Source organism: Amblyraja radiata, chromosome 24 (genome assembly GCF_010909765.2).
Source record: "Amblyraja radiata isolate CabotCenter1 chromosome 24, sAmbRad1.1.pri, whole genome shotgun sequence".
NCBI classification, from domain to species: domain Eukaryota; kingdom Metazoa; phylum Chordata; class Chondrichthyes; order Rajiformes; family Rajidae; genus Amblyraja; species Amblyraja radiata.
In genome coordinates this window covers 36,214,137-36,240,086 of record NC_045979.1, presented here as the reverse complement: position 1 = coordinate 36,240,086, position 25,950 = coordinate 36,214,137, and the positions used below count along the sequence as shown (strand labels likewise).

The 25,950-nt window shown below is 49.1% G+C and overlaps 1 protein-coding gene across 1 annotated transcript; it reads left to right on the top strand.

The window, feature by feature from the left end:
- The first annotated feature begins 315 nt into the window (after positions 1-315).
- Positions 316-25,691, top strand: LOC116987039 (G1/S-specific cyclin-D2-like). The gene is made up of 5 exons (XM_033042928.1): positions 316-587; positions 1,642-1,857; positions 11,153-11,312; positions 14,830-14,972; positions 23,879-25,691. Exons 1-5 carry the CDS (start codon positions 390-392, stop codon positions 24,029-24,031), a joined length of 870 nt encoding a protein of 289 aa, XP_032898819.1. The 5' UTR covers positions 316-389; the 3' UTR covers positions 24,032-25,691.
- Positions 25,692-25,950: the final 259 nt, after the last annotated feature.

Genomic DNA, 25,950 nt, shown 5'->3' with positions numbered 1-25,950 from the left:
GGGGAGAAGGCAGGAACGGGGTACTGATTGGGGATGATCAGCCGTGATCACATTGAATGGCGGTGCTGGCTCGAAGGGCCGAATGGCCTCCTCCTGCACCAATTTTTCTATGTTTCTATGTAAAAAGTTGGAATAAGTTAGTTGGGCAAAGTTGGCGGCATGTGCTCTAGACCCCCCCCCCCTCCTCCTCCCCTCTCTTCCCCTCCCTCCCCCACTCTCCCCCTCCTCCACCCCTCACCCCCCCCCCTCCCGGGCTCCCGGGTCACAGCTGTCAATCAGAGCCAGGGGAGGCAGGCACTTGATGCAAGGCGTTTGCAACAGGACAGTCGGCATACAGAGGGAGCACCACACACACACACACACACACACACATACATACTCACACAGTCATGGAGCTGCTATGCATGGAGGCTGCCCCGAGAATCCAGCGAGCCTTCCCCGACCCTACCCTCCTCTCCGACCACAGAGTCCTGCAGAATCTCCTGCTCACGGAAGACAGATACATTCCTAGGATCTCTTATTTCAAGTGCGTGCAAAAAGAAATCGAGCCTTACATGAGAAAAATGGTATCATTTTGGATGCTGGAGGTAAAAGGGGAATGTTATTGCTAAATCTATGTCCTGTTTGCAACGCTTGGTGATGTGCAATTGTCTCCGCAGCTCTGCAAGAAGTACTCGTGGAAGGTTGCAAGGGGCTGCACATCGGTGTCATGCATTTAATTTTATTTTTTCCAAAGTTATTTTTTAAATTGCGCGTCCGAAAGTGCATTTGGAGAGGCTGTGAGCTTAAGGGGCGACGGCGTGCATGCTTAGCAAGCGATTGCAATTGCAGATGCCTCATTTCAATCGAATGCTGAATTGTGCTGAATTTTTTTAAGTATTTTTTGCCAAATTTTATAAGAACTGATGATGGCTGATAAACAACACGCTGTCGCCATGTTGACTCGACTTCAAAAACTTTCCCTTGCGTTTGTCGATTGAGTTTTATCCGAACGCCACTGCATTAACGATTGGGGAAAAGCGTGCAATCTTGGGGATTATAAATGCATGTAAATAATTCCAGGACTTTTACTGTCTCACAAACTATCCTTTACGTTGTGTTGCCTCTGCCCGGTTGCAAACCCTGGCACTTTCTGCAGAGAGCTAGTCAGACCACCCAAAATCCATGCATTATATACCTTTAGATATCTCCCGTTTGCAAAGCAGTTAGTTGACACTTTCTGTCCCCGAACAAACTTCAGGATTTCTTCTTTATTTACATGTGAAAATTGTCCCCCTGGGCGCATTCCTGTAATTTTCACGATTTTTTGAAACTTTATTTCGAACAAAAGGTATCTCTACTGGCAACCACGCGTTATTTTTTAGTTAATTTAATTTTAATATTTTTGGTGGAGAATGCTCTGCAGAAGTGTAAAAGCGTGCAAGACAAAGTGAATTTTGTGCAGATTCTTGCATCTTGCAAAGGGGTCGAAAGAGAAGGGGGGGAGGGATTTTTTGAAAAACAGTTTTTGCAAATTGTTAAGGCTTGTGAGTTAACTTTGCCAACGGTTTAAGAACATGCTTATAACAAGTTGCAATGGATGTTTTAATTGACTCTGGCTCCCCCCCCCCCCCCTTGTCGTTTTGTTTTGGCCTATTTTAGGTGTGTGAAGAGCAAAAATGCGAAGAAGAGGTCTTTCTGTTGGCTGTGAATTATCTGGATAGATTTTTATCTTCGGTCCCCACTCGAAAATGTCATCTCCAGCTGCTTGGGGCAGTCTGTATGTTCTTAGCATCAAAACTGAAAGAAACGATTCCGTTGACAGCCGATAAACTTTGCATTTATACAGACAATTCAGTCTCGCCCGAGGATCTGCTGGTAATTCTAACAATTCTGCCCTTTTCCCCCCACACACACACACACTTTTATTTTGACCTGCGCACCTTTTCAATGGAGCAGCCTGCTTGTTACTGTGCATTTATTTGCCTACTTGGGGGGTGGGGGGGGGGGGGGGAGACGTGGGGGTCAGAGGGAGATTACTTTGCAATTTCCTTTTTTATTTGCTTAAAAAAACTTTTTTTTAAAAAGTTTTGCCTTCACATGACTGCCTGGAAGTGAAGAGGTGGTGGTGGGGTGGGGGGGGGGGAGGAGGCGGGGAGAGAATTACAGTCAGGAAGTTAAAAGAGGGTTAAAAGAGTTGCTTAGTCTAGTTTGCATAGTTTGCCTGGTGATTGCATTTATTGATCAGAGAGACCAGTGCAAACTAAAACTCCACACCAGGTTTCTACTGCCACCTAGTGTGTGAAGAATTTGTTTAAGAAGGAACTGCAGATGCTGGAAAATCGAAGGTAGACAAAAGTGCTGGAGAAACTCAGCGGGTGCAGCAGCATCTATGGAGCGAAGGAAATAGGCAACGTTTCGGGACGAAACCCGGAAGGGTTTCGGCCTGAAACGTTGCCTATTTCCTTCGCTGATTCCTGGGATGGCAGGACTTTCATATGAAGAAAGACTGGATAGACTCGGCTTGTACTCGCTAGAATTTAGAAGATTGAGGGGGGATCTTATAGAAACTTACAAAATTCTTAAGGGGTTGGACAGGCTAGATGCAGGAGGATTGTTCCCAATGTTGGGGAAGTCCAGAACAAGGGGTCACAGTTTAAGGACAAGAGGGAAGTCTTTTAGGAATGAGATGAGAAAATCATTTTTTACACAGAGAGTGGTGAATCTGTGGAATTCTCTGCCACAGAAGGTAGTTGAGGCCACAGTTCATTGGCTATATTTAAGAAGGAGTTAGATGTGGCCCTTGTGGCTAAAGGGATCAGGGGGTATGGAGAGAAGGCAGGTACAGGATACTGAATTGGATGATCAGCCATGATCACATTGAATGGCGGTGCAGGCTCGAAGGGCCGAATGGCCTCTACTCCTGCACCTATTTTCTATGTTTCTATTAGTGTGTGAAGAAGTCGCCCTTAAAGTGCTTGCAATCATCGCTGCAATATGGCCTCGTCAAACGTTGCAATTGATAAGCCTCTTCGTTACTGTTCAAACAAAGTCTATCTAATCTGTGCACTCCACTGTTCAAAGCCAGAGCTCAGAAAGCATTTGAAAATATCAAACCAGAATTTGCCCTGCGTTTAATGAACAGGATGCCGTCCGAACTGTTTTAGATGTGGTATTAAGCATTTAATTTGAGGTTAGTACGCTCGTGCATATTTTAGTGCAAAGAATAGTAAAAAAAATCCGATCTATGGAGCGAAGGGATAGGTGGTGTTTCGGATCGAGACTCGAAATGCCACCTATTCCTTCGCTCCATAGATGCGATTTTTCACTCCGATAGATGCTCCATAAAATTCTTAAGGGGTCGGACAGGCTAGATGCAGGAAGATTGTTCCCGATGTTGGGGAAGTCCAGAACAAGGGGTCACAGTTTAAGGATAAGGGGGAAATCTTTTAGGACCGAGATGAGGAAAACATTTTTCACACAGAGAGTGGTGAATCTCTGGAAGGGTCCCCGATCCTGAAGCGTCACCTGGATAGACTTTGTTTGTACTCGCTAGAATTTAGAAGATTGAGGGGGGATCTTATAGAAACATACAAAATTCTTAAGGGGTTGGACAGGCTAGATGCAGGAAGATTGTTCCCGATGTTGGGGAAGTCCAGAACAAGGGGTCACAGTTTGAAGATAAGGGGGAAATCTTTTAGGACCGAGATGAGAATTTTTTTTTTTACAGAGTGGTGAATCTGAGGAATTCTCTGCCACAGAAGGTAGTTGAGGCCACAGTTCATTGGCTATATTTAAGAGGGAGTTAGATGTGGCCCTTGTGGCTAAAGGGATCAGGGGGTATGGCGAGAAGGCAGGGATGTGATACTGAGTTGGATGATCAGCCATGATCATATTGAATGGCGGTGCAGGCTCGAAGGGCCGAATGGCCTACTTCTGCACCTATTTTCTATGTTTCTATGCTGCCTCAACCGCTGAGTTTCTCCAGCATTTTTGTCTGCCTTCGATTTTTCCAGCAGCTGCAGTTCTTTCTTAAAAATCCAATCTGGTTATTTCAAGCATTTTAACTTTGAGACCACCACTTTCGAAGCATCTGCAGTAAAGACTTTCCAATAATTTGTTGGTAGACAAAAATGCTGGAGAAACTCAGCGGGCGAGGCAGCATCTATGTAGCGAAGGAAATAGGCGACTTTTCGGGTCGAGACCCTTCTTCAGACTGATAATTCTTTGGCATTTTTACAATTAAAACTCCTACCCGGCAGTTGGACTTGGTAGGATATTATTTTGGGATTTTTTTGAATAAAAAATATTTATTTAGGGGTTGCGTTTATTTAGTTTAGAGATACAGCGCAGAAAAAGGCCCCTTCTGCCCACCAGTCCACCCCGACCAGCGATCGCCCCCGCACACTAACACTGTCCTACACACACCAGGGACAATTTGCAATCTTTACCGAAGCCAATTAACCTACAAACCTGTACGTCTTTGGAAACCGAAGATCTTGGAGAAAACCCACGCAGGTCACGGGGTGAACGTGCAAACTCCGTACAGATAGCGCCCGTGGTCAGGATGGAACCCGAGTCTCTGGCGCTGTGGGGCAGCACCTCTACCGCTGTGCCACCCGTTCTCAGAAGTTAATCTAGTCTACCCACCTTACAGGGTGGTATAGGGACTGAATGGTTATACATGTCTGTGCCCAGCAGGCAGCTCCTGTGGTGCATGAGTCAGTAACACCTCGAAGGTGATGTCCTCGCAACCAACATCCGTCAGAGGGGAAGCTTGTCACAATAGAAGCTTTAGTTCAGCGATACAGCACGGAAACAGGCCCTTCGGCCCATTGAGTCCGTGCCGACCCGTTCACACTAGTTCTACATCATCCCACTTTCCCATCCACTCCCGACACACTAGCGGGCAATTCACAGAGGGGCCGATTAACCTACAAACCCGCACGTCTTTGGGACGTGGGAGGGAACACACATGAGGGGTGGCATGGTGGCACAGCGGGTACAGTTTCTGCCTTACAACCCAGAGACCCGGGTTCGACCCTGACTGCTGCACGGGTGCTGTCTGTACGGAGTCTGCACGCTCTCCCCGTGACCGCGTGGGTTTTCTCCGGGCGCTCCGGTTTCCTCCCGCACTCCAAAGACGTGCAGGTTTGTCGGTTAATTGGCTTTGGTGAGTTGTAAGACCGTCCCTAGTGTGTGCAGGGCAGTGTTAGCGTACGGGACGATCGCTGGTCGATGGGCCAAAGGGTCTGTTTCCGTGCCGTGTGTCTAAAGAGGGCGGCAGCGGTAGAGTTGCTGTCTCACAGCGCCAGAGACCCGGGTTCGATCCCGACTACGGGCGCTGTCTGTACGGAGTTTGTACGTTCTCCCCGTGACCTGCGTGGGTTTTCTCCGAGATCTTTGGTTTCCTCCCGCACTCCAAAGACGTGCAGGTCTGTAGGTTAAACCCCTGTGAGTGACAGACAACAAGGGAGCCCTGTGTATGTGTTGGCAGGCGTGTAGGTTTATTAATGTCACGTGTACTGAGGTACAGTGAAAAACCTTCCAATTAATACTATCCATAAATACAACCAAGCCAAACTCAGGTACAATAGGTAGAACGAAGAGAGAGATACAGAGTGCAGAATATAGTTCTCAGCATCATAGCGCATCAGTTCCAGAGACAAAGTCCAATGTCCGCAATGGGGTAGAGGTGAATCGGACAGTACCCTAGCTTATGGAAGGACCGTTCAGAAACCGTTCAGAAGCCTGATAGCAGAGGGGAAGGAGCTGTTCCTGAGTCTGGTGGTGCGCGCTTTCAAGCTTCTGTACCTTCTGCTAGACAGGACCAGGGCGGAGGAGAAATGACTGGGGTGGGACAAGTCTTTGATTCTGAGGCAGCGTGAAGTGTAGATGGAGTTAATGGTGGGGAGTGTGGTCTGTGTGATGGACTGGGCTCCATCCACAACTCTCTGCAACTTCTTGTGGTGTTGGGCTCAGAGCTGTTCCCAAACCTAGTTGTGATGCAACCCCACAGTCTGCTGTCCGTGGTGCATCTGTGGAAGTTTGTAAGAGTCATTGGAGACTTGCTGAATATCGAGGCGTTGATAGACAATAGGTGCAGGAGTAGGCCATTCGGCCCTTCGAGCCAGCACCGCCATTCAATGTGATCATGGCTGATCATCCCCAATCAGTACCCTGTTCCTGCCTTCTCCCCATATCCCCTGACTCAGCTATTTTTAAGAGCCCTATCTAGCTCTCTCTTGAAAGTATCCAGGGAACCTGCCTCCACCGCCCTCTGAGGCAGAGAATTCCACAGACTCACAACTCTCCGTGAGAAATTGAAACATATCAGATTATTAAGGGTCTGGACACGCTAGAGGCAGGAAACATGTTCCTGATGTCGGGGGGGGGGGGAGTCCAGAACCAGGGGCCACAGTTTAAGAATAAGGGGTAAGCAAGGCATGGAGGATATGGTTCACGTGCAGGCAGATAAGATCAGTTTGACGAGGCATCATGTCCAGCACGGACATTGTGGGCCGAAGGGCCTGCGCTGTACCGCTCCGTGTTCTACCCGTTCACAGACCCACAATATTCCCCACATTCCCATTCCCTTTCTCACAGATCCACCTCACCCGACATGTTGGGTTTCTGGGATGAGGGAGGAAACCGGAGCACCCGGAGGAAACTCGGTTGGGAATGTATAACCCCGTGCGCGGTGGAGGCCAAGTCAGTGGATCTTTTTACAGCAGGGATAGATAGATAAGGTGGGATGAGCATTTGAAGGCCCGCATTGGGCCTGCATTTGCTGGAGTTTAGAATAATGAGGGGAGACCTCATTGAAACTTACCCAATAGTGAAAGGCCTGGATAGAGTGGATGTGGAGAGGATGTTTCCACTAGTGGGAGAGTCTAGGACTAGAGGAAACAGCCTCAGAATAAAAGGACGTTCCATTAGGAAGGAGATGAGGAGGAATTTTTTAGAGGGCGGTGAATCTGTGGAATTCATTGCCACAGACGGCTGTGGAGGCCAAGTCAGTGGATATTTTTAAAGCAGAGATCTAGATAGATTCTTGATTAGTGCGGGTGTCAGAGGTTATGGGGAGAAGGCAGGAGAATGGGGTTAGGAGGGAGAGATAGATCAGCCGTGATTGAATGGTGGAATAGACTTGATGGGCCGAATGTCCTAATTCTGCTCCTGGCATTTATGAACTTATAGACAGAACAATGCTGGAGTAATTCGAGCGGGACAGGCAGTATCTCTGGAGAGAAGGAATGGGTGACGTTTCGGGCCGAGACCCCTCTTTCCTCCACACTTGTGAACTTATGGTTTACATGGAAGGCAGAACAGGGTAGATCAGAGGAATAGACCCTTCTGCCCATCATGCCTGTGCTGACCCTGATGCTAATGTAAACTACACATCGCTCCCTCCATGTTTACGCATCTGTCTCTATGCCTTGTACCTTGTGGTCCTCCCTTCCGAAGAGTCCACCATGGACTATACTGGAAGTTGGGACAATATTAGACTGGACAATTTTTACATTGACCACCAAGCCAATTAACTGATAAACCTGTACGTCTTTGAAGTGTGGGAGGAAACCGAAGATCTCGGAGAAAATCCACGAAGGTCAATAGACAATAGGTGCAGGAGTAGGCCATTCGGCCCTTCGTGCCAGCACCGCCATTCAATGTGATCATGGCTGATCTTCCAACTCAGTATCCCATCCCTGCCTTCTCTCCATACCCCCTGATCCCTTTAGCCACATCTAACTCCCTCTTAAATATAGCCAATGAACTGTGGCCTCAACTACCTTCTGTGGCAGAGAATTCCACAGATTCACCACTCTCTGTGTGAAAAATGTTTTTCTCATCTCGGTCCTAAAAGACTTCCCCCTTATCCTTAAACTGTGACCCCTTGTTCTGGACTTCCCCAACATCGGGAACAATCTTCCTGCATCTAGCCTGTCCAACCCCTTAAGAATTTTGCAAGTTTCTATAAGATATTCTAAATTCTAGCGAGTACAAGCCGAGTCTATCCAGCCTTTCTTCATATGAAAGTCCTGACATCCCAGGAATCAGTCTGGTGAACCTTCTCTGTACTCCCTCTATGGCAAGAATGTCTTTCCTCAGATTAGGAGACCAAAACTGTACGCAATACTCCAGGTGTGCTCTCACCAAGACCCTGTACAACTGCAGTATCTCACGGCGAAGAACGTACAAACTCCATACAGACAGCGCCCATGGTCGGGATCGAACCCCTGTTCCCGGCGCTGCATTTGGATGAATGAATGAACAAAATGTTTATTGGCCAAGTATTCACATACAAGGAATTTGCCTTGGTGCTCCGCCCGCAAGTGACAACATGACATACAGTGACGGTTAGGAAGGACTCTACCGCTTCACCACCGTGACCGCGATCCTTGGAACAGTCGCTGTCTTACCGCCTCCACCACCGCCCCTGGCAGCGCGTCCTGGGCACCTGTGTCATGAAAAACCCCTCCACAAAAAAAGACTTCTCTCTCCCATTTCCTTTGAACTCTTTCCCCTTGAAGCTGTGCCCTCTGGTCTTTTCACCTTTCCACCTCACAGGGCCCTTCTTAACATTGGTCGGTCCCAACCCGAAATGTCACCTGCCCATTCCCTCCACAGACGCTGCCCGACCCCACGAGATGTTTTGCTAAGATGCACCCTATCCATCATGTTTATCATCCCCGATCATGTTCGTAAATCATCGGAGCAGTATTAGGCCATTCGGCCCATCGTGTCTACGCCACCATTCAATCATGGCCGGCCTATCTCCCTTCTAACCCCATTCTCCTGCCTTCTCCCCATAACCCCTGACACCCGCGCCAAACTGGAATTTAGGAGGATGAGAGGGCATCTTATGGAAACATATAAAATTCTTAAGGGATTGAATAGGCTAGATGCAGGAAAAATGCTCCCGATGTTGGGGGAGTCCAGAAGCTGACATTCTTGCTATTGAGGGAGTGCAGCGCAGGTTCACCGGGTTAATTCCCCGGATAGCGGGACTGACATATGATGAAAGAGTGGAGCGACTGGGCTTGTATTCATTGGGATTTAGAAGGATGAGCGGGCATCCTATAGAAACAAATTAAATTCTTAAGGGATTGGACGGGCTAGATGCAGGAAAAATGTTTCCGATGTTCGGGGAGTTCAGAACCAGGGGTCACACACAGTTTAAGAATAAGGTGTCGGCCATTTAGGACTGAAATGAGGAAAACCCTTTTCACCCAGAGAGTTGTGAATCTGTGGAATTCTCTGCCACAGAAGACAGTGGAGGCCAATTCATTGGATGTTTTCAAGAGAGAGTTAGATAGAGCTCTTGGGGCTAACGGAATCAAGGGATATGGGGAGAAAGCATGAATGGGGTACTGATTCTGGATGACCAGCCATGATCACATTGAGTGTCGGTGCTGGCACGAAGGGCCGAATGGCCTACTCCTGCACCTATTGTCTATGTTAGACAGGAGTAGGTAGTCAGAACCTTTTTCCCAGCAGGGCGTAGCTTTAAGATGAGGAGGAGAAAGTTTAAAGGAGGTGTGCGGGGCAAGTTTGTCACCTAGTGAGTGGTGGGTGCCTGGAACGCGCTGCCAGGGGTGGTGGTGGTGGAGGCTGGTACAGTTGTTGGCATTTAAGAGGCTTTTGGATAGGCACATGGATATGGAGGGATATGGACCACTGAAGGCGGATGGAGTTCAAGATTCAAGTGAGTTTATTGTCATGTGTCCCTGATAGGACAATGAAATTCTTGCTTTGCTTCAGCACAACAGAACATAGTAGGCATGACTACAGAACAGATCAGTGTGTCCATATACCATTATATAAATATATTAATGTTTAGAGTTTTGTCCGAGCCAAGTTTAATAGCCTGATGGCTGTGGGGAAGTAGCTACTCCTGAACCTGGTCGTTGCAGTCTTCAGGCTCCAGAGTTGGACTTGGCGTCATGTTGAACATGGATATTGTGGGCCGAAGGGCCTGCTCTAATGCTGTGCTACTCTGTGAGTCCGGTGCACCCGGTTGTAACCCACGCGGTCGCAGGGAGAACGTACGGATTGCACACAGCTGGCACCCGAGGTCGGGATGGAACCCGGGCCTCTGCCGCTGTGGGGCAGCAGCTCTGTGTAGTAGATGGGTACAGAGTGCTGGAGTAGCTCGGCGGGGCAGGCAGCATCTCTGGGGCAACAAGGACAGGTGACGTTGTGGGTCGGGACCCTTCTTCAGACTCTGTTTAGTGACAGTCACAGGAGAACAGGTACACAGACACCAAGAGGTGACCGAATCTTGTACCGATACGCTGAGACTTTGTGGAGGAAATTAGTTTGTATTTAGTTTATTGTCACATGTACCGAGGTATCGTGAAACGCTTTTGTTGCGTGCGAATCAGTCAGCGGAAAGACAATACATGATTACAGTCGAGCCGTCCACAGTGTACAGATACAGGATAAAGGGAATAGCCTAAATAACGTTTAGTGCAAGGTAAAACCAGCAAAGTCTGATCGAGGATAGTCCGAGGGTCACCAATGAGGTAGATAGCAGTTCAGGACCTGCTCTCTGGTTGTGGTAGGATGATTCAGTTGCCCGATAACAGCCGGGGAGAAACTGTCCCTGAATCTGGAGGTGTGCGTTCGTTTTCACACTTCTGTACCTCTTGCCCGATGGGAGAGGGGAGAAGAGGGAGTGACCGGGGGTGAGACTGGTCCTTGATGATGCTGCTGGCCTTGCCGAGGCAGCGTGAGGTGTAGATGGAAAGATGGAAAGAACGAGGTAGACTCGTAGTTCAGGGCTGAAGAGGGGCGTAGATAAAATACGTAATGCTGCCGTTGGAGTAGAGGTTGGAAAGTGGAGAGATCGTCGTGCATGATTGTAGATCCACGTCTGTGCGTCGCCAGCGTTGGCCGCCATCTTGAATGCCTGTGTTGGCCGCCATCTTGAATGCTTGCGTTGGCCGCCATCTTGAATGCCTGTGTTGGCCGCCATCTTGAACGCCTGTGTTGGCCACCATCTTGAACGCCTGCGTTGGCCGCCATCTTGAACGCCTGCGTTGGCCTCCATCTTGAACGCTTGCGTTGGCCGCCATCTTGAACGCCTGTGTTGGCCGCCATCTTGAACGATGGGGGAGGGGTGGCGGAGGAGGAGGTCATGTGTTAATTACTTTCTTCTCATCCCCAGGACTGGGAGATAGTTGTCCTTGGAAAGCTGAAGTGGGACCTGTCTGTGACAACTCCGAACGATTTCATTGAACACATCCTAGGGAAGTTGTCCTTTCTGAGAGACAGCCTGGAACTTATCAAGAAACACAGTCAAACTTTCATCGCCATGTGTGCCACAGGTAATCCTTTGACATTTTTGTGTGGTTTTATTGCAGGAAAAGGGGATGTTTGATAAGACAGGTTCATGGATAGGAAATGTTTAGAGAGAGATATGGGCCAAACGTGGGCAGGTCGGACTAGTGTAGATGGGGCATCGTGGACAAGTTGGGCCGAATGGCCTGTTTCTAGGCGGGTGAGACTCTACAACTCAGTGGTAGGATTTCTCACAACAGTTAGAGTTGCTGCTTGATAGCGCCAGAGACCCGGGTTCGATCCTGACTATGGGCGCTGTCTGTGTGTGGAGTTTGTACGTTCTCCCCGTGACCTGCGTGGGTTTTCTCCGGGTGCTTCTGGTTTCCTCCCGCACTCCAAAGACGTGCAGGTTTGTAGGTTAATTGGCTTTGCTAAAATTGTGCGTGGGATAGTACTAGCGTGCGGGGCGATCGCTGGTCGGTGCGGACTCGGTGGGCTGAAGGGCCTGTTTCCGCACTGTATCTCTAAAGTCTAAAGAGTGGATTAACAAGTGGTGCGGAAACGGCCACAAAGATATGATTACATACACGAAGGTGTTTCCCTCAGCAGCGCCACTTTAAGGAGACCTCCCTTGTATAAACTCGACACCTATTGATTCATTGAATTATACAACTTGGAAACAGGCCCTTCAGCCCACCGAGTCCATGCCGACCATCGATCACCCGTTCACACTAGTTCTACGATATCCCCTCCCTACACACTTGGGGGCAATTTACAGAGGGGCCGATTAACCTACAAACCAGCACGTCTTTGGGATGTGGAAGGAAACCGGAGCACCCGGAGGAAACCTATGCGGTCACAGGGAAAGCATGCAAACTACACATGGACAGCACCCAGGGTCAGCGTGGAAGGGGTGGGGAAGAAAGCTGGAAGAGAGGAGGGCAGGACAACGCCTTGCAGGTAATAGATGGAGAAAGACACAGAGTGCTGGAGTAACTCAGCGGGTCAGGCAGCATCTGTGGAGAACATGGATAGGTGACGTTTCACAGAGTGCTGGAGTAACTCAGCGGGTGCAGCAGCATCTATGGAGCTAAGGAAATAGGCAACGTTTCGGGCCGAAACGTTGCCTATTTCCAGAAGGGTTTCGGCCCGAAACGTTGCCTATTTCCTTAGCTCCATAGATGCTGCTGCACCATAACTCAGTGGGTCAGGCAGCATCTGTGGAGAACATGGATAGGTGACGTTTCACAGAGTGCTGGAGTAACTCAGCGGGTCAGGCAGCATCTGTGGAGAACATGGATAGGTGACGTTTCAGGTCGGGACCCTTTTAAACCAGCAGCTGCAGTTCCTTCCTCCGGGAAGAAAGGACTCGACCCGAAACGTCACCCATTCCTTCTCTCCAGAGATGCCGCCTGACCCGCTGAGTTACTCCAGCATTTTGTGTCTTATCTTCAGTGTAAACCAGCATCTGCAGTTCCTTCTTACAACTGATGGATGAAAGCAAGAGAGGACCTCGCTGTGACACGTGACAACAAACTGAACTGAGGGGGTTTGATAGCAAGATGGTTGCAACGAGGTCAGGGTTCGGTGCTGGGGCCCGTTACTGTTTGTCATCTACATCAATGATTTGGATGAGAACATACAATAGACAATGGGTGCAGGAGTAGAGGCCATTCGGCCCTTCAGGCCAGCACCGCCATTCAATGTGATCATGGCTGATCATTCCCAATCAGTACCCCGTTTCTGCCTTCTCCCCATATCCCCTGACTCCGCTATCTTTAAGAGCTCTATATAACACTCTCTTGAAAGCATCCAGAGAACTGGCCTCCTCCGCCCTCTGAGGCAGAGAATTCCACAGACTCACAACCCTCTGTGTGAAAAAGTTTTTCCTCATCTCCGTTCCAAATGGCCGACCCCTTATTCTTAAACTGTGGCCCCTGGTTAGCAAGTTTGCTGATGACACAGAAGCTGAGAGGTTTTGCAGATAGTGTGAAGATGGTTGTGAAAGATTGCCGCAGGTTCTGGATCGACTGGCCAGGTGGGCTGAGGAATGGCTGATGGGATTTAATACAGAGAAGTACAGAGACTTAAAATTCTGGAAAAAACAACAATAAATATGTGGATTTTGAATATGTCCGAAATGCTACACCTGGAAGATATGAGATTCCCTCTAGCAGGCAAACCAGACCATTTCCAAAAGATTTGTCGACTTACGACAGATGGCACAATGGGCTAAGTGTTCGGCTGGCAACCGGAAGGTAGCCGGTTCGAATCCCGCTTGGAGTGCATACTGTCGTTGTGTCCTTGGGCAAGACACTTCACCCACCTTTGCCTGTGTGTGAATGTGTGTGAGTGACTGGTGGTGGTCGGAGGGGCCGTAGGCGCAGATTGGCAGCCACGCTTCCGTCAGTCTGCCCCAGGGCAGCTGTGGCTACAGAAGTAGCTTACCACCACCGAGTGTGACTGAGGAGTGAATGAATAATGCGATGTAAAGCGCCTTGAGTATTAGAAAGGCGCTATATAAATCCCATCCATTATTATTATTATTACTACAAGTATGAGGTGCAACAGAATTCTGAAAAGAAATGGTTTCAGGACCTGGTGAGGGGGGAGGGAAAATACGAAGTTGGTAAATCCCTTTTAGCTTTTTTTTTAACTTTTAACATATCTTCTGTCTTTTCCTCTTTTTCCTTTTCTATGGCTTTTTTTCTCTCGAGTTTTTCGTGTCTAAGGGTCTTGAGGTTCAAATGAAATTTGGTTTCTGCAGTCATACACACAAGAAAAAGAACCAAGACTCAACACAATTCACACAAACATCCATCACAGTGAATCTCCTCCTCACTGTGATGGAAGGCAAAGTCTTATCTCTCCCCTGCACTCCTCCCGATGTCAGAGTCAAAGTCCCTATCACTATCCTATCTCACTTCTTTTTAAAGTTTAAAATATGAAGTGGTACAAGAAATGTATTATGTTAGTTTTGGCTTATATTATTGCAATGTAATAATAATAATAATAATAATGGATGGGATTTATATAGCGCCTTTCTAATACTCAAGGCGCTTTACATCGCATTATTCATTCACTCCTCAGTCACACTCGGTGGTGGTAAGCTACTTCTGTAGCCACAGCTGCCCTGGGGCAGACTGACGGAAGCGTGGCTGCCAATCTGCGCCTACGGCCCCTCCGACCACCACCAATCACTCACACACATTCACACACAGGCAAAGGTGGGTGAAGTGTCTTGCCCAAGGACACAACGACAGTATGCACTCCAAGCGGGATTCGAACCGGCTACCTTCCGGTTGCCAGCCGAACACTTAGCCCATTGCGCCATCTGTCGTCCCTGCGCCATCTGTCGTCCCGTACACTACTAATAAATGAAATTATTAAAAAAAAAAAAAAAAAGAAGTGTTGAGGTGATGCGTTTTTGGGACGTCGAACAAGGGCAGGACCTACAGAGCGAGCGGTGGGCACGTTGGCCGGCGTGGGCAAGTTGGGCCGAAGGGCCTGTTTCCACACTGTATCAGTCCATGCATGACCTGCTGTTTTGCGCTCCTGTTTCAGATTTCAACTTTGCCATGTACCCACCCTCGATGATCGCGACCGGGAGCATCGCTGCGGCCATCCGTGGTCTGGGCATCACCTGCAGCGATCACACTGAGGACTCTCTGACCGAACTCCTCGCCAAGATCACCTGCACCGAGCTGGTAGGTCCGCAGCCAGGATTCTACGAGTCTCGACCCGAAACATCACCCATCCTTTCTCTCCAGAGATGCTGCTGCCTGACCCGCTGAGTTACTCCAGCATTTTGTGTCTACCCTCGGTTCAAACCAGCATCTGCAGTTCCTTCTTACACAAATCAATCTACAGGTACAGAGAAGGTTCACCAGACTGATTCCTGGGATGGCAGGACTTTCATATGAAGAAAGACTGGATAGACTCGGCTTGTGGAAATAGGCAACGTTTCGGGACGAAACACTTCTGGAAATAGGCAACGTTTCGGGCCGAAACCCGGAAGGGTTTCGTCCCAAAACGTTGCCTATTTCCTTCGCTGATTCCTGGGATGGCAGCACTTTCATATGAAGAAAGACTGGATAGACTCGGCTTGTACTCGCTAGAATTCAGAAGATTGAGGGGGGATCTTATAGAAACTTACAAAATTCTTAAGGGGTTGGACAGGCTAGATGCAGGAAGATTGTTCCCGATGTTGGTGAAGTCCAGGACAAGGGGTCACAGTTTAAGGATAAGAGGGAAGTCTTTTAGGACCGAGATGAGAAAATCATTTTTTACACAGAGAGAGTGGTGAATCTGTGGAATTCTCTGCCACAGAAGGTAGTTGAGGCCACAGTTCATTGGCTATATTCAAGAGGGAGTTAGATGTGGCCCTTGTGGCTAAAGGGATCAGGGGGTATGGAGAGAAGGCAGGGATGGGATACTGAGTTGGATGATCAGCCATGATCATATTGAATGGCAGTGCAGGCTCGAAGGGCCGAATGGCCTACTCCTGCACCTATTTTCTATGTTTGATTATCGCTGCTGATATTTTTTGCAGCATTTACCTCGTAACAGAATACTTTGAAAATGTTCACGGTTTAGAGATACAGCGCAGAAACGGGCCCTTTGGCCCACGCTGACCAGCGATCCCCGGGAACTCAGCGGGACAGGCCGCATCTGTGGAGAGAGGGAGTGGGCGGCGTTTCGGGTCGAGATCCTCAATTGTAGCACTATGTAAACAAGTACAGTGAAGTGCACAGATTGGTGGAGTAACTCAGCAGGCCATTCAGCCCATCAATTTGATGTAGACACTCAATTACCTATCTCTGCTATGCTAATCCTAATTACTAGCAAGTGGTCTGTTGCCAAAGAGGGGGGGGGGGATAGTGCTGGAGTAACTCAGCGGGTCAGGCAGCATCTGTGGAGAACATGGATAGGTGACGTTTCACAGAGTGCTGGAGTAACTCAGCGGGTCAGGCAGCATCTGTGGAGAACATGGATAGGTGACAACAGACAATAGGTGCAGGAGTAGGCCATTCGGCCCTTTGAGCCCGCACCGCCATTCAATATGGTCATGGCTGATCATCCAACTCAGTATCCCGTACCTGCCTTCTCTCCATACCACCTGATCCCTTTAGCCACAAGGGCCACATCTAACTCCCTCTTAAATAAAGCCAATGAACTGGCCTCAAATACCTTCTGTGGCAGAGAATTCCACAGATTCACCCCTCTCTGTGTGAAAAAAAATGTAATCTCGGTCCTAAAAGACTTCCCCCTTATCCTTAAACTGTGACCCCTTGTTCTGGACTTCCCCAACATTGGGAACAATCTTCCTGCATCAAGCCTGTCCAACCCCTTAAGAATTTTGTAAGTTTCTATAAGATCCCCCCTCAATCTTCTAAATTCTAGCGAGTACAAGCCGAGTCTATCCAGTCTTTCTTCATATGAAAGTCCTGACATCCCAGGAATCAGTTTGGTGAACCTTCCCTGTACTCCCTCTATGGCAAGGATGTCTTTCCTCAGATTAGGAGACCATTAGGAGATTAGGGTCCTAAAAGACTTCACCCTTATCCTTAAACTGTGACCCCCTTGTTCTGGACTTCCCCAACATCGGGAACAATCTGGAGAAACTCAGCTGGGTGCAGCAGCATCATCTATGGAGCGAAGGAAATAGGCAACGTTTCGGGACGAAACCCTTTCGGGTTTCGACCCGAAACGTTGTCTATTTCCAGAAGGGTTTTCGGGCCGAAACGTTGCCTATTTCCTTCGCTCCATAGATGCTGCTGCACCCGCTGAGTTTCTCCAGCTTTTTTTGTGTACCTTCGATTTTCCAGCATCTGCAGTTCCTTCTGAAACACATCGGGAACAATTTCCCTGCATCTAGCCTGTCCAACCCCTTCTCCATAGATGCTGCTGCACCCGCTGAGTTTCCCCAGCAATTTTGTGTACCTTCGATATTCCAGCATCTGCAGTTCCCTTTTGAACCCTTTCAGGATGTTGCGTTGGTTTCATCTGCTTCTGCGACTCATGCATTTGATTTTTTTTTTTTTTCAAAAGCACAAGTGGATGTGGGAGAGGGTGGGATTGGAAAGCTGTGGTGCGGGCTGCAGGGGAGTCCGCTTTCCTTCTGTTTGTCTGATCGCGGTAATTGGAACCAATTATAATGCAGCGTCCCTCAAAGCCTCTTGTTCTGCTATTCAGCGTGCGGGAGAAAGAGAGGGGTGAGTTTACCACCCGCGGCTTTGTTCCCTCGCCTTTCATCTCCCGCGCTGTCGAAAACTCTATACAGCTCGCGCTGGGCTCTTACCTGCACTCTGGCGAGACTGGCATTTTCTTCATTAAAGACTTCTCCCCCTTCTGAGATTTATCCGCCCCCCCTCCGCACTCCTCCTCCCTGTCGAAGATTAGACGGGGAGGGGGAGGGGGGGGGGGGGAGGAAAGGAAAATTCACCTCGCAGAAGGATGTAGTTGAAGAGTAGCGGTTTTCAAAACCCAGAAGTAAATGGCGCACAATGACGGGCAGCAGGAGAAAGGAATTCGGGCCCCGTCTCGAGTTACAGACACCGCCGGCCAAATCAGTAGATGTCTGTTGTACCTTAGCTCACCACCAAGGCAGCAGATGTGAGGGTGGTTGCCGTCTATGGTGGTATCTGGCGGACACCATCAGCCTTTTAAATAAAGGACTCAAAGTGCCGGAGTAACTCAGCGGCTCAGGCAGCATCTCTGGAACACGTGGACAGAAACATAGACAATAGGTGCAGGAGTAGAGGCCATTCGGCCCTTCGAGCCTGCACCGCCATTCAATATGATCATGGCTGATCATCCAACTCAGTATCCCATCCCTGCCTTCTCTCCATACCCCCTGATCCCTTTAGCCACAAGGGCCACATCTAACTCCCTCTTAAATATAGCCAATGAACTGTGTGGCCTCAACTACCTTCTGTGGCAGAGAATTCCACAGATTCACCACTCTCTGTGTAAATTTTTTTTTTTTCGCATCTCGGTCCTAAAAGATTTCCCCCTTATCCTCAAACTGTGACCCCTTGTTCTGGACTTCCCCAACATCGGGAACAATCTTCCTGCATCTAGCCTGTCCAACCCCTTAAGAATTTTGTAAGTTTCTATAAGATCCCCCCTCAATCTTCTAAATTCTAGCGTGTACAAGCCGAGTCTATCCAGGTGACGCTTCAGGATCGGGGACCCTTCATCAAATTCGCTGTTCTCCACAGATGACCCGCTGAGTTACTCCAGCACTTTGTCTCTTTTTTTTTGTAACTCTCCCGTCTGAAGAAGGGTCCCCGTCTGAAACGTCACCTATCCATGTTCTCCAGAGATGCTGCCTGACCCACTGAGTTACTCCAGCACATTGTGTCTTTAACTGTAAACCAGCATCTGCAGTTCCTTGCTTCCTTTCTTTTAATAGCCCTTTGGAAAGTCGATTCTGACCCAGGCTGGACAGTCAAAATCTTTTTCCCGGGATGGAATTTCTTTTTTTAAATACACAAAGTGCTGGAGTAACTCAGCGGGTCAGGCAGCATCTCTGGACGACGTGGATGGATGACGTTTCGGGTCGGGATCCTTCTTCAGTGTTAACGTCACCTATCCATGTTCTCCACAGATGCTGCCTGACCCGCTGAGTTACTCCAGCACTCTGTGAAACGTCACCTATCCATGTTCTCCACAGATGCTGCCTGACCCGCTGAGTTACTCCAGCACTCTGTGAAACGTCACCTATCCATGTTCTCCACAGATGCTGCCTGACCCTCTGAGTTACTCCAGCACTCTGTGAAACGTCACCTATCCATGTTCTCCACAGATGCTGCCTGACCCGCTGAGTTACTCCAGCACTCTGTGACCTGTTTGCAGACAACTAAGAGACGTTCTTGGCATCATGTTCGGCACAGGCATTGTGGGCTGAAGGGCCTGTTCCTGTGCTGGACTGTTTTATGTTCTATGTTCTGAACATTGGTCCAACAAAAATGCTGGAGAAACTCAGCGGGTGAGGCAGCATCTATGGAGCGAAGGAATAGGTGACGTTTCGGGTCGAGACCCGGAAGGGTCTCGACCCGAAACGTCATCTATTCCTTCGCTCCATAGATGCTGCCTCACCCTTAAGAGTCTCAACCCGAAACGTCCTTCGCTCCATAGATGCTGCCTCACCCGTTGAGTTTCTCCAGCATTTTTGTCCACCTTTGATTTTTCCAGCATCTGCCGTTCCTTCTTAAACATTGGTTCTGTACCGAGCGCTTGTTTTATTTTGCTTTCCTCTCATCGTTTCAGTTAGCAAGTGTTTTATTTTAACAAATTTGAATTTGTTTTTGGGGCGGCACGGTGGCGCAGCGCTAGAGTCGCTGCCTCACAGCGCCGGAGACCCGGGTTCCATCCCGACCACGGGTGCTGTCTGTACGGAGTTTGCACGTTCTCCCCGTCTCCTGCGTTGAGTTTTCTCCGAGATCTTCGGTTTCCTCCCACACTCCAAAGACGTACAGGTTTGTAGGTTAATTGGCTTGGTGTAAATGTAAATTGTCCCCAGTGTGTGTGTGTGTGTGTAGGGTAGTGTTAATGTTATAAGATCATGTGCCCTTGTGGCTAAAGGGATCAGGGGGTATGGAGAGAAGGCAGGTACAGGATACTGAGTTGGATTATCAGCCATGATCATATTGAATGGCGGTGCAGGCTCGAAGGGCCGAATGGCCTCTACTCCTGCACCTATTTTCTATGTATCTATGTTCTATGTATCTATCATAAGTCATAGGAGAAGAATTAGGCCATTAGACCCCTCAAGTCTACTCCACCATTCAATCATGGCTGATCTATCTCTCCCTCTCAACCCCATCCTCCTGCCTTCTCCTCATAACCGCTGACACCCGCACTAATCAAGAATCTACCTATTCCCGCCTTAAAAAATATCCACTGACTTGGCCTCCACAGCCTTCTGTAGCAAATCATTCTGCAGATTCACCACCCTCTGATGAGAGAAATTCCTCCTCATCTCCTTCCTAAAGGAACATCCTTTTATTCTGCATCTGTGACCTCTTGTCCTAGACTCTCCCACTAGCGGAAACATCCTCTCCACATCCACTCTATCCGGCCCTTTCATTGTTCGGGAAGTTATGTGCGGGGATCGCTGGTCGGCAGGGACCCGGTGAGCCAAATGGCCTGTTTCCGCGCTGTATCTCTAAACTAAACTTCCTGTTTGTGGATAAGTGGTGAGTTGACTATTAAATAATGTTTCAGTTCGATAGATGCTAAGGCCTGTTTCCACTGGCCCAGAGAGGTGAGAATTCTTAGTAATGACATATTGAAGAATCTATTTTAATTTACCACTTCCTCCACTGTGTGGTTTGCACTTTGAGCATTTAGAATTCCTGGAGGCACTCAGGGGACAGGCAGCATCTCTGGAGAGAAGGAATGTATAAGATTGGAACATATAAGATTGTTAAGGGTTTGGACACGCTAGAGGCAGGAATCATGTTCCCGATGTTGGGGGAGTCCAGAACCAGGGGCCACAGTTTAAGAACAAGGGGTAAGCCATTTAGAACGGAGACGAGGAAACACTTTTTCTCACGGAGAGTTGTGAGTCTGTGGAATTCTCTGCCTCAGAGGGCGGTGGAGGCCGGTTCTCTGGATGCTTTCAAGAGAGAGCTAGATAGGGCTCTTAAAGATAGCGGAGTCAGGGGATATGGGGAGAAGGCAGGAACGGGGTACTGATTGGGGATGATCAGCCATGATCACATTGAATGGCGGTACTGGCTCGAAGGGCCGAATGGCCTACTCCTGCACCTATTGTCTATAATAGTCTTAAAAACTTTTCACTGCGCCTTGGTGGTATACGTGACGATGAAACGATACGAACTGGAAAAGGTCAGCGTTGTTCTGTGACCTCTCCGGCCGCTGACTCATTGTAAACGTGGTTCGTGCTGCTCTGCAAGGCGGTGATTCACACGTCAGGGGCGCCTACACGATCTGGTGAGTTTAGTCACCTCTTATGGGACTGTGGAGTCAACGAGCTGTGAGAATCGTCACCGTGGGGAAAGAAAAAGACGTTTTAAGACGCTTTCTTGTAAAAAACATAAAGCGAGCAGGGAAATGTGTGGTGGGGCAGCTGAGTCGTTCACTAGATAGACAGCCAAGCGTGTTGTGGTCACTGGGCCTGTGCATGTCAGCTACCCTGGGTAATACCAGGGGAAGCACACACACGCATGCGCACACACACACGCGCACGCACACACAAACACGCACGTACGCACACACGCACGCACACTCACACACGCACGCACGCACACGCGCACACACACACACCACCAACGTACCCTCACAGGTTTTCAAGAGAAAGCTAGATATCGCTCTTAGCATGGGCGGAAATCCTGGTGGGGGGGGGGGGGGTGCTTGTGTTCCCCCCACATGTTTTCTTGTATGTCGAAACGTAACTTAGGCCTGTTCTCCGGCCCCTTTACCCCCCCCCCCCCCCCAAGTGCCCCCACCCACAACGGAAAGAAGCTAGCGCTACCCTCTTCCCAAATAAGCCACTGCCGACTGTAATTACCATATCACGTGTGCGTGCGTGCATACGTACGCGTACATCAGGGGTCTCCAAACTGCGGCACGCGGGCCACATCCGGCCCGCCACCAGATGTTATCCGGCCCGCAGCAAGCTCAGCGCAGGATGGAGCGTGTGCCTGTTGGGCGTAGAGTCGGGGAGCGCGGCGGCCCGGAGCTGCTCTTAGCGTTGTTACCGGGTAGGTTCCTCGAATTGTGAGAGCCGAGACATCACGGGGCCACCGTGAAGAAGGGTGCAATGTTGGGGGGCGGTGGGGGGGGGGCAGCGGTCAGAATGGGTCGCGGCACGATATAACGTGTGGTCGTTCCTCTCTGCTTTCTCTCTCGCCCCTCTCTCTTGTGTCCCCCCTCCCCCATGTTTTAAAATCTCCGCACCAGAGAGCCGGGTTCGATCCAGACCTGGGGTGCTATCTGCATGTGGAGTTTGCACGTTCTCCCTGTGGCCGCGTGGGTGGGTCTCCTCCCACACCCCAAAGACGTGTGGCTTTGTAGGTTAATGGGCCCTCTGTAAATTGCCCCCCCCAGATGAGAAATTGGGACAACGTGGAACTAGTGTGAACAGGTGATCGATGGTCGGCACGGACCCGGTGGGCCGAAGGGCCTGATTCCATGCTGCATCTCTAAACAGCCACTCACCTGATACTTTAACTCTTTGCTTCTTTCCTCACAGACGCTGACTCACCTGCTGGGAATTTCCAGTAATCAGATTTCATTTCAAATTTCCAGCATCTGCAGTTTCTTTATGGTTTTCTGAGACTTTTGGTGGGGCAGCGGGTAGAGTTGCTGCCTCACAGCGCCAGAGACCCGGGTTCGATCCTGACTACGGGCGCTGTCTGTACGGAGTTTGTACGTTCTCCCCGTGACCTGCGTGGGTTTTCTCCGGGTGCTCCGGTTTCCTCCCACACTCCAAAGACGTGCGGGTTTATAGAGATTAATTGGTTTTGATGAAATTGTGAATTGTCTGTGGTGTGTTAGTGAGCAGGGTGATCCCTGGTCGGTACAGACTCGTCTGGTTCCCTGCTAGTTTAAATCCATGCTCGTAGTTTGATTACTGGAGGCATTCAGATGAAATGGGGCATATTAGTGTTTTAACAACAAAGACTGCTGGAGTAACTCAGCGAGTCAGGCAGCATCTCTGGAGAACATTGCTGGATGACGTTTCAGGTCGGGCCTGTTTCCGCGCTGTAACTAAAACAGAAAACGGAGGCGCAGCGGTAGAGTCGCTGCCTGACAGCGCTGGAGACCCGGGTTCGATCCTGACGACGGGCGCTGTTTGTACGGAGTTTGTACGTTCTCCCCGTGACCCGAGTGCTTCGGTTTCCTCCCACACTCTGAAGTCGTGCAGGTTTGTCGGTTAATTGGCTTGGTGTAAATGTAACATTGTCCCCAGCGCGTGTAGGATAGTGTCAGTGTGCGGGGATCGCTGGTCGGTGCGGACTCCATGGGCTCAGTTACTCCATCACTTTGTGACTTTTGCTGTCTTAAACTCAGCTGTGAACAGGGAAGTTTAAAGTAGCGACCACACAAATTACATAGAAGGCTCAAAACTGGACATTATCTGGACTTTGCCTTGTCTGAACATCTGGACGCCCGCAGCAACGGCTGCGGAGGGTTGAGGTCCCGACCACGGGGGAAAATGGAGGAGGACTGGCCAGGTTTTGTGCCTTCCACCACAGTAGTGGATGTTTGTGTTAAAACATTTTATTGTGTTTTTGTGTGTTCTTTTTCATTGTACCGCTGCTGGCAAATTCATTTCACTTACACTTTATGTGCAAGTGACGAATAAAACTGATATTGATTGATTGATTGATATTGATTGAAAACAATGATTAAATATCCAGAAGGTAGACACAGAGTGCTGGAGTAACTCAGCGGGACAGGCAGCATCTCTGGAGAGAAGGAATGGGTGACGTTTCGGGTCGAGACCCTTCATCGGACTAGAGCCAAGTCCCAAGTCACTCAGGGATGGAACGAACGCTGGCTTTTGTTTCCACGCTGTGTCTCTAAACTACAAACAAGAATAAAACTAACGTGGGTATTCTCTTCTGCCCCCCCCCAGGACTGCCTGAAGGCTTGCCAGGAACAGATCGAAGCTGCTCTGACAGAGAGTTTAAAACAGTCCCAGCAGCAGCAGAACCAAGCCATGTCAAAGACTGTGCACGAACCAGACCTCACGAGCACGCCCACAGACGTGCGGGACGTCAACCTGTGATCCATCGACCGACCGACTGCCGCGTGCGTGCGTGCGTGCGTGGGGCAGCGGCCTGGCTCAGCTTGTTACTTCTCCTTCATTGCCAGCCGAGAATTCCCTTCATATTTCTTTTGGGGTCCACGAGGGGTGGAAACGTTGGCCGCGCGTGACTCCAAACGGAAACAGAAGTCGACAACCGATTGTGGAGACTGCCATGTCGCAGGCCGTATTCATCCGTGGACTGTGAACCCTCGTGAGTGCGCGCGCGCGCGCGCGAGAGAGATTTATGCAGGAGGAAGCTAGCACGTTGCCACTCTGCTGCCCACACGCGTGTAGTTGGCATGTTGGGATAATCCGTCTTCACGATTCACATTCCCCCCGCCCCACCCCCCCCCAAACTATGTAGCTGCTCGCCAGCTCTCCTCTTCCTTGTCCAATACTGATTTGATAATGTCTGGCACCTCAGCTGCACAGAAAGTCAAAGAGCTGCACAAAGATTGTCTCCTCAAACCAATTGCCTTGTAATTTAAAAAGAAAAACTATTTTAAGGATATAAGCCTTGCACAAAAAAACCCACAAATAGGAACAAAGAAATCCTGTCCCATTGACTTGATGTCCCCTGACTGGTTTAAATCAGTGTTCGTAGTTTGCTTAATGGAGCCACTCTGATGAATGGGACATTTTAATACAATTTTTTTTAAATGACAAAGTGCTGGAGTAACTCAGCAGGTCAGGCAGCGTCTCTGGTGAACGTGGATAGAGGTGGCGTTTCAAAGTCGGGAACACCTCCAGTTTAAATTCCATTTGGAATATTTTTGGAGGGCCACTTTCTCCAGAGATGCTGCCTGGCAGGGGGTTGAGTTACTCCAGCACTTTGTGTCTTTTTTTTTCTTTCTGTGGCAGTAAATCAGCATCTGCAGTTCCTTGTTTCTCCACGTTCTCAGTTAAGATGTCCCAAGTAACAGACTGCGACTATTTTGCACGCTGATATACAAGAATATATCTATGTAATATACAGATTAGTTTGTCAGTTTGTTTTGCACAGTCATCTACAAGGTTCTGATTGTACATAATATTTAAGGGCGTGAAAACAAAATGGCAACTGTAGCAAACAGGTTACTGACAATAAGATTGAGGCTTGATGTTTATGGATTGCCACATCCCCTGTTAAATGATCATACATATAATACTGCTTTCTCAAATGTTAGAATATGTACTATTCTACATTTCATCGACCGTCGTCCCCTTTGATCTGTTATTTTCACACCTTACCCGTCCGTCTCTCTGTGTCTCCCTCTCCCCTGACTCTCAGTCTGAAGAAGGGTCTCGACCCGAAACGTCAACCATTCCTTCTCTCCAGTGATGCTGCCTGTCCCGCTGAGTTACTCCAGCGTTTCTGTGTCGACCTTCGGTTTACACCAGCATCTGCAGTTCCTTCCTACACGTTCGAATAAAATGTCGCCTGCTTTAAGCTGACACAGTATATACGTCACGACCTCCTCAAATTCTCACCTGTAAGCAAGGATGTTGCATTGGCTGATGTTGGGAAAATTCAGCGTGGATTTTATAAAGTTCGCCTTTAATCTGTTGGAGTGACTCAGAGTTGTAGGAACTTCCCAGTGCTGGAGTAACTCAGCGGGTCAGGCAGCATCTGTGGAGAACATGGATAGGTGACGTTTCACAGAGTGCTGGAGTAACTCAGCGGGTCAGGCAGCATCTGTGGAGAACATGGATAGGTGACGTTTCACAGAGTGCTGGAGTAACTCAGCGGGTCAGGCAGCATCTATGGAGCTAAGGAAATAGGCAACGTTTCGGGCCGAAACCCTTCCGGGTTTCGGCCCGAAACGTTGCCTATTTCCAGAAGGGTTTCGGCCCGAAACGTTGCTTATTTCCAGAAGGGTTTCAGCCCGAAACGTTGCCTATTTCCTTAGCTCCATAGA